At 34.0% G+C, this 14,458-nt stretch overlaps 1 protein-coding gene across 7 annotated transcripts in view; it reads right to left on the bottom strand.

Annotated features, from left to right (window-relative positions):
- The window catches only part of rdgA (retinal degeneration A), a 727,627-nt gene that overhangs the window by 71,714 nt on the left and 641,455 nt on the right, over positions 1–14,458 (bottom strand). For all 7 annotated transcript variants that reach the window (XM_069823282.1, XM_069823283.1, XM_069823288.1 and 4 more), the window contains one exon: positions 360–563. In XM_069823282.1, coding sequence (XP_069679383.1) covers positions 360–563 — 204 coding nt within the window. The remainder of the gene's footprint in view (positions 1–359; positions 564–14,458) is intronic.

Here is a 14,458-nt window from a genome sequence, read left to right as displayed (position 1 = left end):
GTTCTGTACCTGTTCGAATGAACTTTATAAAATCTTCATACTCATATGAAACTTTTTCTAAATTAAAATGTTCACAAAAGTCACCAGGACAACATCATGATATATATTGAAGAAAACAAAATTATATTTTATTTAACCATTTCCCTGTAATGTTACGTAAATCGGTTAGCACAATAGCAGGGTTCCTGCATGAAAGTGGTTCATAATGATCTCTTCTATCATCCCTAAAAGTCTGTTACAAAGTCACAAAATCACTCTGTATATTAATTAAAAAATAATAGTTTGAAAGTTGTTTTCAGTTTTTACAGTTATCTTATCGTTAGCCGAAATGCTGTAAATTTAAACATAAGACTTCATACCTTGCCACACTGCTTGCACTTCCCCTTCTGTGATCGCCGATGGACCCAATGATGATGGATACACGTCTGTTCTCGGTACAGACGAACTCCAACATCTCTGAACGTGGATTTACAATTAAACTTTGTCCTGTCCATCAGGATGTTAATGCAGCTGGTGTGGACAATGATCTTGCACGCCGAGCACTTCATCCTGGGGCCATGTTTCTGGAACAGTTACAAAAAAATAAATTGATTATACATCCATTGTAAAATATATTATCGAAGAATAGTTATGAAAGTGGGAATTCCGGCTTGTTCCTTCTGGTTTGCACGTTCAAATAATACAATTTAATTTAGGAAAAGTTTCATATGTGCATGAAGATCTTAATAAAGGACGGGACAGTAGACAACAGAAAGGGCCAGGGGTAAAATAATTTTAAATTGTGAAGTTACTGAGCAAGAAAATAATTTAAAATTTGAAGCTACTGAGAAAGAAAATAATTTTAAGTTGTTAAGTTACTGAGCAAGAAAATGATTTTAAATTGTGAAGCTGCTGAGCAAGAAAATGATTTTAAATTGTGAAGCTGCTGAGCAAGAAAATAATTTTAAATTATGAAGATACTAAGCAAGAAAATAATTTTAAATTGTTTAGTTACTGAGCAAAAAAATAATTTTAAATTGTGAAGTTACTGAGCAAGGAAATAATTTTAAATTGTGAAGTTACTGAGCAAGAAAATAATTTAAAATTTTTGCGCTATGTCATGTTATACAATGAAAATGTTGATCAAAGTGAATGGAAATAAATTAGTAATATATATATATATATATATATATTTAGTTAGCTATTTTACGACGCTTTATCAACTGCCTTGGTTATCTAGTGTCTGAGTGAGATGAAGGTGATAATGCGAGCGAAATGAATCCAGGGTCCAGCGCCGAAAGTTACCCAGAATTTGCTCTTAGTGGGTTGAAGGAAACCCTCGGAAAAAACCTCAACCAGGTAACTTGTTCCAACCAGAATTTGAACCCGGGTTCGCTCGTTTCACGATCAGGCATGCTAACTGTTACTCAATTAGTAATATAAACTTTATTACAAACAAAATTATAAATAAGGTGGAAAGTAAGTGAATTGGAATTTTTGCAGATTATAAATCTATTGTATGCTGGTGAAGGAAAGTAGACAGAAATACAATTAAAGTGAAATAATACAAACATTATTAGAGGAATAATACACCATTAATTAAATATAGAGAGTGTAAACGATATAAATTGCCAAAATTATAGGCTATAGATAATACATATCGGTCTATTGAACAAAATATCTAGTGAAATTTAATTATAATTTGTAAAATGCCATGTTTGTAAGATTTTTAGTAGTTTCATTTTATGTTTACACTTCGACTGCACGTAAATGTTATTGCCAATGACCTTGCACCAACACCCAACACACAGCAATACACAACAGAGTAACAAACGACTGCTTCGTAGTACATACTGAGCAAAGGAGCTTAAATAATGACTATCTATTCTCTTTTCCAAAAACGTTTGACTCACAAAACACATTTTCTTCTGGGAAAACCATGACAGTTATAGAAACACAACCTTCGACTTTTTTCTTCAGTTATTTATGTTCTGCAACAAATATTATTTTAGGCAGTTTATTTCGTTTACACCTTGTATACAGGGTATTTCAGTGATCAGAATTAAGTTCAAAGTGAATTAAGCAGCGCACTCAACTGTTATGTGGACCGTACTTGTACGGTCATAAAATATGGCTCAACGTGTAAAAGTAGTATCAATTTCTAAGGGAAATAATGTGAAGTCAGAAATAATATGATTTCTTCACGATGGAGCTCCTTCTCATTTTTCTCAGCAGGGACGAAATCATTTGGACATCTGCGATTATCGTTGGATTGGACGAGGTGGACCTGTACCATGGCCTCCTAAGTCACCGGATCTCACTTCGGTAGTACATGAAAACCCTCGTTTATGAAGCACCTATTGAGATTGAAAGGATTCTCATCGACAGAATTACTGCAGCCGCGAATGTTATGAGCAATGTTGGCATCGAGTACATACGACGAAGTCTCTTGCAACGCCTTCATCTTTGCGTCCAGATCAGTGATCGTAATATTGAACATTTAATATAACTGTGTAATTTTCAAATCTCACATATAAGGTCAATTAAACAGTGTTCATGGGTTAGATGAGAAACATACAATATATATAACACAGTTGTATGAACACTTTTAAAAATAAAATAAATTATTAAAATTGATAAAATTCAGACATGTTTCGAAGACTGCCTCTTCATCTTCAGTGACTCTACCACGACGGCTGGTTCAGGTGGTCGACCGCAAAGTAGCGTGGCTTAAAGGAGACTGAAGATGAAGAGGCAATCTTCGAAACATGTCTGAATTTTATCAATTTTAATAATTTATTTTATTTTTAAAAGTGTTCATACACCTGTGTTATATATATATATATATATATATATATATATATATATATATATTGTATGTTTTTCATCTAACCCATGAACACTGTTTAATTGACCTTACATGTGAGATTTGAATATGGAAGCTAGTGAAGAAGAAAAACTGGTCAATCTTTACTATGACGTGCGTCTTAAAATAGAACTTTTAAATAAAAAAAATCTGGTTCAATAAAACATGCTTAAGAGAGGTTAAAGGTCAGTCTCCTTTAAACCACGCTACTTTGCGGTCGACCACCTGAACCAGCCATCGTGGTAGAGTCACTGAAGATGAAGAGGCATTCTTCGAAACATGTCTGAATTTGATCAATTTTAATAATTTATTTTATTTTTAAAAGTGTTCATACAACTGTGTTATATATATTGTATGTTTCTCATAACTGTGTAAATTGAAACGTAAGTAATAAAATTCATTTTGACACCTGTTTTCTTATTTATTTTGTAATTTCGTAAGAAAGCGCTTCCAATTTGTGCAGAATTGGTAAAACTTGTTTAGTTTCATATACGCTCTGTATTACCATTTCTCTTAATATGATGCTGGTTGCAATATAATTATTTGACGCTGGTGTTCAGACTATCATAAAACTGCACTCGAATTGGAAAAGGTCGTGTATTTCTTACAAAGTCTGGTACAGAATGATATTCTTAGAAGTTGTATTCTTATATAATAAATAAGCTTCATTCTTGAAATAAGCATTCTGACATTTCATAGTCGGATAAATTGACACAAATATGACGTATGAAGTGAAACGGCTGGTGCTCGCAAGGCCCAGAAATAAAAATGGAAACTTCGAGATTGTTGTGCGTGGGATGAGCGTGTTTTTTTACCATAACAGAAATATATTATGTGAGATGGAACAATATTTGCTATAAACATGAAGAATAAATTACATCACTTGAACTTGATAAGCAAACAATACGAATAATGCTCACCACTAAATAAATACTACAAGTGCTGAGTGTTAAAGGAAGGTATAGAAAAATAAGCGAATAAATATTGAGCTAGAAGAAATGTCAGAATTACTGGAAGAAGCTATAAAGAAAAAGAAAAACAAAAAATACCAGACTACAAACGGAATAAATCCAGATCTTATAAAATGAGCATCAAATAAAATTGAATACACGTATCTACAATACCTAAATATAAGCTGGCAGAGTGGAATTCTGCAGAATGGCAAACAGCAGTAGGTCTAGTATTGCAGACTTTTAAGAAAGGAAGCAGGAAAATAATGATCATTATAGAGGCATTTACTCTGATTGAGGTTATGGTTGATACATCTATTACATCTCCTCGTGAATCATCCTGTATACTTACTTCTGGCTTTTAAGGAATCCGGAGATTCATTGCCGCCCTCACATAAGCCCGCCATCGGTCCTTAACCTGAGCAAGATTAATCCAGTCTCTACAATCATATTCCACCTCCCTCAAATCCATTTTAATATTATTCTCCCATCTACGTCTCAGCCTTCCCAAAGGTCTTTTTCCCTCCGGCCTCCCAACTAACACTCTATATGCATTTCTGGATTCATCCATACGTGCTACATGCCCAGCCCATCTCAAATGTCAGGATTTAATGTTCCTAATTATGTCAGGTGAAGAATACAATGCGTACAGTTCTGCGTTGTGTAACTTTCTCCATTCTCCTGTAACTTCATCCCTCTTAGCCCCAAATATTTTCGTAAGCACAAGTCGTGCCAGAAAATCAGTCACATTAAGAGGCTTATTTTGGGGTTTCGTAACAAGCTATTTTTTTACGGTGATAGGTTGTTAGCCCTTAGCCCAACACCCAAGCTGGAGGACCATCCCTCATCGGCTGTCGCGACTGCTTATTCAATATATTCACAGCTACCCTTCATATCTGGAGGCCGTCTCCTCTACATCCTGCATATTGGTAATAATAGTAATATTATTAATAGCATTAATAATAGTACATTAGTGAAAGTTCACTACTAATCTTCGCCTCATAAGGTACTTGAACTTACTAGTAATATCAACAGGTGGCCAACCAAACAATTTCAATCAGAAATCTCTTTCTTTCAGTTTAGTCTCTCTATTTTTTTAACTGAAGCGATCCGCACAAATAGCTATAAACAGTACAGCGTCCTAGATATATAGTGTCCAGTAAAACACTAGCACTTAACGTTCACATTATTTACTTCACACGCCAAAAACGGTGACGCGGACTGTAACAGAGCCGTAATTTGATGGACAGAAAAAATAATTACATACAGATAGAAACTGTTTTTGTTACTAGACACAAAATTGCGTATTTCTGACAAAATATTGAAATAAATTTATTGCAAACAATATTTTTCCTTGTATGTCACGGAAGATTATTTAATCAATTTCAACCGATATGTCACTGCTATCGGATTTAAACAGAGATGATAACGAACCGTAATGGAGTACTTACATAATGAAGATATTAATGTTCCATAATATTCCATAATTGAAACAGAATATGGCTTCGTTGTTGCTTTTAGAAAATGACACACCTGCAAATACTGGCGTCCTCTATAGAGATCCTTACTTCCAGACAATTTTAATTACTTGATTAATTAATTAGTTAATTTACAGTGCGACACAACGTTGGCTTTATATAGGGCCCATAAGGTTAATTGCATCATAGGGAGGCTCTCTGAGGTTTAGAGGGTCTCTCTGCGCCCACGCCCCTCTCCAGATTCTGAGTGGTTTTGACCACACGAGACCGGATGAGGGCTCTTCATTCCAACTAAAAATCGCACTTTTAATTCTATTAATGCTATTGGTTCTCTTGTTTAAGACCAGATTTTGGAAAACTAAAATCATTCTTAATAGACTTGATAGTGGAAACAATGAATGAATGAATGAATGAATAAATAAATGAATGAATGAATGACTAAAGCGGCGAATAGAAAGATAGATAGATAAATAAATAAATAAATAAATAAATAAATAAATAAATAATTAAATAAATTTTTTCAATGAATCTATCCTTAACTTATTATTATCTTTATTATTATGTTTTCTTGCCGTAAGCGGCCCGAAGGAAACTTATTTTTACGGCCCTCATAATTGCGCTCGAATGGCCAAAATTTGCACAAACACTTGTTTTAAGATTATTAACATGGTGGAAGAAAAAATAACTTTTTTTATCTTCCCCCATGAGAATGTTTGCTTGTAAGATCCCAAATTGGATTATAACGCCATAGAGCAGTAGTAGTAGGATTATTTTAAGGGTATATGTACGTGAACGATAACAAATATTATCAGAAAATGCAGGCTCTAAATTTATAAAATGTTATAAGGAAATGAACTCACAATTGGACAAACATTACAAGGTACCACAACAAGACTTATTAGAATTTAAATAACTGATAAAAGTATAAAAAAGGTTACTAATAATATTTTTTAGATTCACTCTTTACTTTAAATTAAATTTTCCAAAATTTAACAATTTTACACATATTATTTCATGACTCCACAGCCATTAGATATAGTATTCTGAAATGTTGTACACTGATTTAACATGCATTTATGCAAAAGGTAGACTACAATAATGCCCATTTCTTTGAAAATAGAAAAATTAGGTCACAAAACATTATGTAAATTTTAATATATTTTATATAGGACAAATAAAAAATTAATTGTATTAAAATAAACAACTCTACATGTCTGAGAGTAGTCTACTTTTCAGAAATAGGCCTAAGTGTTTATTACATGCAGTAATAGTAATATGCGTTACAAGAGCGATATGTTGAAGTTTTCATGTTCGAGGAAAAGTTTGAAAAAGCGAAACGTAGTTGAGCTTTTTTAATTTCTGAGAATTGAAAGAAAACCTACCGCTCGTGTATCGTACATTATTTTGTGCGAAGATCGTTTATTACATACCTGAAAGAGGAATTTATAATTAGTTGCAATGAAATCTCCATCTTGGTTTCTGTTCAATGACGGCAAATTTGCAAAACAAAAATATCTATCTTCAACATTGTTGCTTTACAATGTTTTCTCCAGCAGGCCGTGATATACGTCTGTCTTTTTTCCCCCCCAGTCTATGATGAGTCTGGAATCTTGTTGATTTTTTCACGGCTTCCTTAATGTTACTTGCATCACGAATGAAGTAACTTTAGTGGAGTTGTAGAGTTTACTTAATTTTTGCAAATATTTAAAAACAATAATTAACAGCGCAATTTAGGCGAAATTGCAGTGGTAAGTTTCCAATTTATAATTATTACTATATTGAACGTCTCTAAAAATAATATGTTAAAAGCCTAAAGCAGTAAAATCAATATGTCACTTAAGCGGTAAGAAGAGGGAAATTGTTATTTGTGTTAGGTTGGGAATACTGAATGTGGAATTTTAGACTTTCCGCGGATTAGTTTTGTGCGGAAACCAAGCAAATACGCACGATCTCGCACAAAAATATTAAAGTTGTCAGAGAGACCATAACAACAATGTTATGGTTACCAAACGATGTAACTGCGGAATTTTTTTGTTTCTTTTTCATACTTTCATAAAACTGGCTTGAAAAATATTATTAGTAACCTTTTTTATATTTTTATCAGATATTTAAGTTCTAATAAGTCTTTTGTGGTACCTTGTAATTTTTGTCCAACTGTGAGTTCATTTCTTATAAAATTTTAGAAATTTAGAGCCTGCATTTTCTTATAATATTTGTGGTCGTTCACGTACAGTACATATACCCGTAATATTAAAAGTATAGTTCTCACATTTTTTCTTCAATGTACTCAACTATTATTTTATTTTTAATCTTATATTAACAGGAAAGGGCAATTATTCCTCTCCATGCTACCCCAAAATAATCCCTCTGTTAATAAGGGTGAACATTTGGAGACGGGAGAAGCCAACAACCCACTAGACTGGAGGACTACAGATATGTCCGAGCAAACAGGACTAAATTTTATTGTCAAGTCAACTTTGTGTTGTGATGGCTGGGAGTGTAACATGCGCCGTCCATCGCGTGCTAGAGAACTCAACTCGCACTTCCAAGTGGATTACCACTGTTGTAATATCCTTTTACGCAGTTATAGTGAGATTGTCTGTTGTCTGTTTGACGCACGTTGATGTTGGTTTCCGGTAACGTTTCATTATCACACTCCAGTTCAGAGTGTACACAGAGACAGTGGAGAACTCCCTCCGTCTCACTTCCTCTTGTCTGTTTTATACTATTTGTGAGGAGTAGTATTCCCAAAGTTTTCCACTCAGTTACCCTGAACCACTTGTTCCATCTACAAGAACTGGACGGTACGAGAATGTCTTCCATATAGCATGCAACGAATATAACGAATTATAGTCATTTTCAATTTGTATATTCAAAAATGTAATTCAACTTACTATTTATTTTATGTTTAGTATTAATGACAAAACATTATAAAATACAGATCTTCAACCAGACTTTTTTTTTGTAATAGCACTTTGTTTTATATCGATGCTTTTCAGACAGTAAATAATAACAAAATTCGTGCAGGGAACCAAGATAAAAGCAGACAGAAAGATAAAAAAATGTTGTCAAAGAGATAGAGAGATAGAGACAAAGAAAAGAAAGACAAACTGAAAAGAAGACAGAAAGAAAGACAGACAAATTAATAGGAAATAGAAAGAAAGGAAAATGGGGAACACAGGTAGAAAGATCGAAATGCAAACAGCCAGATAATTATAACGAGGCGGACAAAAAGAAAACGTAATCATACGTAAGAATTATCATACAGAAAAAGAGCAATCATACAGAAAAGGGACAATCATATAGAAAAACAGCAATCGTACAGAAATAAAAAATCATGCAGAGAAAAGAGCAATCGTACAGAAAAAAGAGCAAGCGTACAGAAAAAAAGACCAATCGTACAGAAAAAAAAGAGTAGGCCTAATCGTACAGAAAAAGAGTAATCGTACAGAAAAAAGTGCAGTCGTACAGAAAAAAGACCAATCGTATAGAAAAAAGATCAATCGTACAGAAAAAAGAATAATCATCCAGAAAAAGAGCAATCGTACAGAAAAAAAGAGCAATCGTATAGAAAAAAAGAGTAATCGTACAGAAAAAGAGCAATCGTACAGAAAAAGAGCAATCGTACAGAAAAAGAGCAATCGTACAGAAAAAGAGCAATCGTACAATAAAAGAGGAATCGTACAGAAAAAAGTGCAATCGTACAGAAAAAGAGCAATCGTACAAGAAAAAGAGCAATCGTACAGAAAAAAGACCAATCGTACAGAAAAAAGAGTAATCGTACAGAAAAAGAACAATCGTATAGAAAAAATAGCAATCGTACAGAAAAATAGCAATCGTACAGAAAAAGAGCAATCGTACAGAAAAAGAGCAATCGTACAGAAAAAAGTGCAATCGTACAGAAGAAAGAGCAATCGTACAGAAAAAAAGAACAATCGTACAGAAAAAAGAGTAATCGTACAGAAAAAGAACAATCGTATAGAAAAAATAGCAATCGTACAGAAAAATAGCAATCGTACAGAAAAATAGCAATCGTACAGAAAAAGAGCAATCGTACAGAAAAAAGTGCAATCGTACAGAAGAAAGAGCAGTCGTACAGAAACAAAGAACAATCGTACAGAAAAAAGAGTAATCGTACAGAAAAAGAGCAATCTTACAGAAAAAAGAGCAATCGTATAGAAAAAAGAGCAATCGTAGAGAAAAAAGAGTAATCGTACAGAAAAAGAGCAATCGTATAGAAAAAAAGTGTAATCGTACAGGAAAAAGAGCAATCATACAAAAAGAAGAGCTATCATTAAACAAAGAGTAGGCCTAAACAAAAAAGAAAAATAATCACACAGAAAAATATAAGTATACAGAAAGCGAAGTAAAGCATACAGAAAGAAAATCACTCACATACAGAAAGAAAAGCAAGCATAAAAAATTGAGGACAATCTTACAGAAAGAAGGGAAAGCAATCATACAGAAAGAAAAGCAAAAAGAAAGAAAGGATAGTAAGCATACAGAAGGAAAGCGAGCATACAAAAAGTAAAGCAAGCATAAAGAAAGGAAAGCAAGCATAAAGAAAGGAAAGCAACCATACAGAAACGAAAGCAAACATTAAGAAAGGAAAGCAAGCATAAAGCTAGGAAAGGAAATATACAGAAATTAAAGCAAGTATACAGAAATGAAAGCAAGCATAAAAAAGGAAAGGAAGTATACAGAAATAAAAGCAAGCTACAAAAAAGGAAAGGAAGCAAGCATAAAGAAGGGAAGAATGCATATACAAAGGAAAGCAAGCATACAGAAAGAAAAGAAAGCATGCAGAAAGAAAAGTACGAAGAAGGAACGGTAGATAGAATAAATTTCAAAAGGTAGGTAGTCAGAAAGATAGAAAGAGGAATAGAAATGCAAGTATACAGGCAGAGAGAGAAAGAGAGAAATGCTGATATAAAGAGGAATATAAGGAAGAGGAAAAAACGGAAAATATAAAGATACAGTTTACAAGAAACGACCATCTCGGTATGGAAAATGACGGAGACATGCATTTTGTTTAAATATTGTACTGCAGATTTGCACTACCACATCCCTTTATATCTATAGGGGAACAACTTACAAAACTCCGTTGGTCTGCGCATACGCCAATCTTAAAGAGCGACACAATATACTATTCACCTCCTCCTTCCTAATTGTCAACCAATAACGAAAGAAGGCGGTACTCACGTAGACTTCCAATGAATATTTTCGCATTTTTTATACTTAATAATAACTCAAAAAGTCGTAGTCAGATTCTAATAAGGAAAAAAAGAACATGTTGAAGAGTATTGTTTGCAGATTTCTAAGATTTTTTAGTCTCCGCAATATAATAAATGTAAGATTTCTTAATTGAGGTTTGTTTTATACTATTGTACTGTGGGAAAAATATATTTTTGAAGTAGAAAATCAATCGACGATAACCTTTTTTCTTGAAAAGATAAGTGGGTAGTTGCAGTCTAAATAAATTATACTTTATGTTGAAAAAAATCCATGTTAATAGAATGAGTCTACAAGATATTATCACTTGTTAAGTTTATGTCTGACTGCTCGCTGTCCGTCAAGTAGCGCGCGCGTACATAAACATTATTTATTTTCAAAACCCAACAGTGCTTTAAAAATAAGCATTTATTGTTTTGATTGGTTTCATTTACTTAAAGCCCAGACTAAAATATTTAATCAGTTGTCTCCAGTCTTTTCAATTGGATTTTTGTAACAAAAATCCTACTTAAAGTAAAGGAACGATTCTGTCGCAAACTTTTCGCAGAATATGGAAAAGACAAGTGGAAGAAATGTATTGATCACGTTAAAAATAACTAAGAACAATATTTTTTTAGTGCTAATCTATTAGACAGTGAAAATGACAGAATAATTTCGTTAGATGTTTAAGTGATAGGCTAGCAGTGATGCATCAGAGGACTTGTCAATCAGTGCGACAATAGTTAAGATTAATGGAGGAAGACTCCGCCTCCAGCGTAGCGGTAAGGTTTAGTAACCTCCTACAACAGAGTTTTGGCAGTTGTTAACCTATAGTAAAATGTGATGTTTCTAGGTAAGTGATTATGTAAGATTTCTGCTCATAACAAGAATATTGAGAAACGGTTATCTATGATTTCTATGGATACGGTACTCAGGAAGAACTTCACTAATAATAATAACAACAGTTCTACTTAATGTAACAAGATACATTTCCTTGAAAGAGAACAGGATAATCTTGCAGTCTGGCAACAGAGACGCTTTCCGGGAAACATAAAGACGGTGATAAAACTATGTGTGCAGCGAAACAGGAGTTCGTGAGAGAAGTGGAACGAAAACAACCCAATATAACTGAGTAGACAAGCAACCCTCTCCGAAGTAGTAGACCTATGTGTAGTGGAACGTAAGATTCATGACTCTGTATCAAGTTAAACCCGAAAATACGTGAGAAGAGTAAACAATAGATGAGATCATAAAGTCACAGACCAGGAATGGCAAGATGAGAAAATATCGTCAAACATTTCTAGGAATTTTATATCCGATGATCTTACTCGTACTTACTTACTTACGAATGGCTTTTAAGGAACCCGAAGGTTCATTGCCGCCCTCATATAAGCCCGGCATCGGTCCCTATCCTGTGCAAGATTAATCCAGTCTCTATCATCATATCCCACCTCCCTCAAATCCATTTTAATATTATCCTCCCATCTACGTCTCGGCCTCCCCAAAGGTCTTTTTCCCTCCCGTCTCCCAACTAACACTCTATATGCATTTCTGGATTCGCCCATACGTGCTACATGCCCTGCCCATCTCAAACGTCTGGATTTAATGTTCCTAATTATGTCAGGTGAAGAATACAATGCGTGCAGTTCTGCGTTGTGTAACTTTCTCCATTCTCCTGTAACTTCATCCCGCTTAGCCCCAAATATTTTCTTAAGCACCTTATTCTCAAACACCCTTAACCTATATTCCTCTCTCAGAGTGAGAGTCCAAGTTTCACAACCATACAGAACAACCGGTAATATAACTGTTTTATAAATTCTAACTTTCAGATTTTTTGACAGCAGACTAGATGATAAAAGTTTCTCAACCGAATAATAACACGCATTTCCCATATTTATTCTGCGTTTAATTTCCTCCCGAGTGTCATTTATATTTGTTACTGTTGCTCAAGATATTTGAATTTTTCCACCCCTTCGAAGGATAAATCTCCAATTTTTATATTTCCATTTCGTACAATATTCTGGTCACGAGACATAATCATATACTTTGTCTTTTCGGGATTTACTTCCAAACCGATCGCTTTAGATCTTACTCGTATGAATGCGAAAATCGGCGAGCAAACTCAATGCTCTAGTCTGACTGGTGTACAGTAGTAACCACTTACAAGCCGACTTAGTAATATTTTCCCTTGAATGGTCCTCAAAATGTTCATTTATTAGGTGTTCACTATTTCTTTAGTTGTTCTATATTTGCCCTGCTGAATATACTAAAGTCGTTCGAACTACCATTTTGTAAACACGAAACTTTCAACTGTCATGTGTTTGTCGTGCATCCTGATATTTGCACTCAGTTTGTTTCTTTACTTGGTTTTAAATTCTTGATATTTATTTTGATGTATATAGCCAAAGGTCCTCCATAAGCGGCTACGTCTTCAAGCCTATAAATTGCAAATTACTAGTGTTGTGAAATTTAATTGATTAATCTAATCGAGTAATCGATAAAATATTTAATCGAATAATCGATTCGATTAAATTTAATCGGTTGTAGTTGTTAATTATTATTTTGTTAATACAAACTCATACTAAAAATTTCTACAATATCGCTCTATTAGAAATTGTTTACTTAAAAGCACAATAGTACTGTTATTTTCTAACTATAAATCAGGTAGCGTAGGGAAAATCTTTGGACAAACAATTCAGGAAGAGATGGAGATATGAGGACAGTGACCTAGTCTACCTCTATTGAAAGTTGAAACACAATGCGAAACCCGTATTAAATGTTATGGTTTTCCAAGAAAATTTCCACCTTGTTGTCAGCTCATATTCCTAGCATATGGAATACATACTTTTCTGGGGTTCGTCCCCCTCATCCCTTATAAAATAGCCATGTCTACACTGTGTGCAAGTGAGAGCGTAACTACCTTCTTCTCTTTTTAAAATCTGGTAATTCGATTACAATAGGAGCCAGTCATCTGTTTCGACCGCTGTACTTCTGCAGTTGCAGTTTCTGTACTGAGTTTGTATATGAAGGTTGTGTGTTTAGTTCGATAAAAAAAATATTTTTCTGTGGTTTGTGAAAAGTGTAAACTCCATTATGTCACATGAGAATTTGAGAGGTAAACTCGGTGAAACGTTTGGATTTAAATTGAACCATCGTGGAGAAGTGCTTGACAGAAAAAAAGTTTTTTTCGTGTTTAGTGCTGCAGGAAACATGATGTTACTAAACGTAGAGCGGCACTTAATTCGGAGCATGTGAATGTATTCACAAGTTTAAAATCATGGATGAAGCAGTATTAACTAGGTGAGTCTTCATACTTTTTGTTACTTATGATTGTCTAAAAAAAATCCCGGAGAAATTGACACAATAAATTATAGCCGTCATAATAAACATGTTAGTAAATAATTAAAATAGTTGTTTTATAATATAACGATACAATATATAGGCTACAGATATACAACATTTAATACTTATGCTTATCACCGAACACAAGTTAAATTTAACAATAATTGTGTATTACAGTAGGCCTATATTAAAACATTTTTTTAAACTCGAACAAAACTCGATTAATCGATTTAATCGATTAAATATTTTGATCGATCAACAGCACTACAACTTACCTAAGCTTTGCAGCCAAATACCGTCCTCTGCGCTTTGAATTTGGCCACCGCGCTCTCCTGATATCACCCTCTTGGATTTTTCCTTTGGAGGCACGTCAAGGGAGCATGTATACAAAATCCCTGTTCCTGATCTTGTCATACTTCGCAGACGGATATTTGAAGTTATGCAAACAGTATATGTTGCTGTGCTGCAGTGCGTATGGATAGAGATGGAATATCGTCTATGGTGCGACCAAAACTACTTCCGACTTGACAGCTTACAGAGAAGAGGGAGCAATGTTGTCATGTTGTCCAGCTTACGTGTAATAGAGCGCGCTGCCGATAGAATGCAGTAACGAACAGCTGAAATGAACGTAT

Source organism: Periplaneta americana, chromosome 4 (genome assembly GCF_040183065.1).
Source record: "Periplaneta americana isolate PAMFEO1 chromosome 4, P.americana_PAMFEO1_priV1, whole genome shotgun sequence".
NCBI classification, from domain to species: Eukaryota; Metazoa; Arthropoda; class Insecta; order Blattodea; family Blattidae; genus Periplaneta; species Periplaneta americana.
The sequence above is the reverse complement of the archived record's forward strand: the minus strand, read 5'-3'. Positions and strand labels throughout refer to the sequence as shown.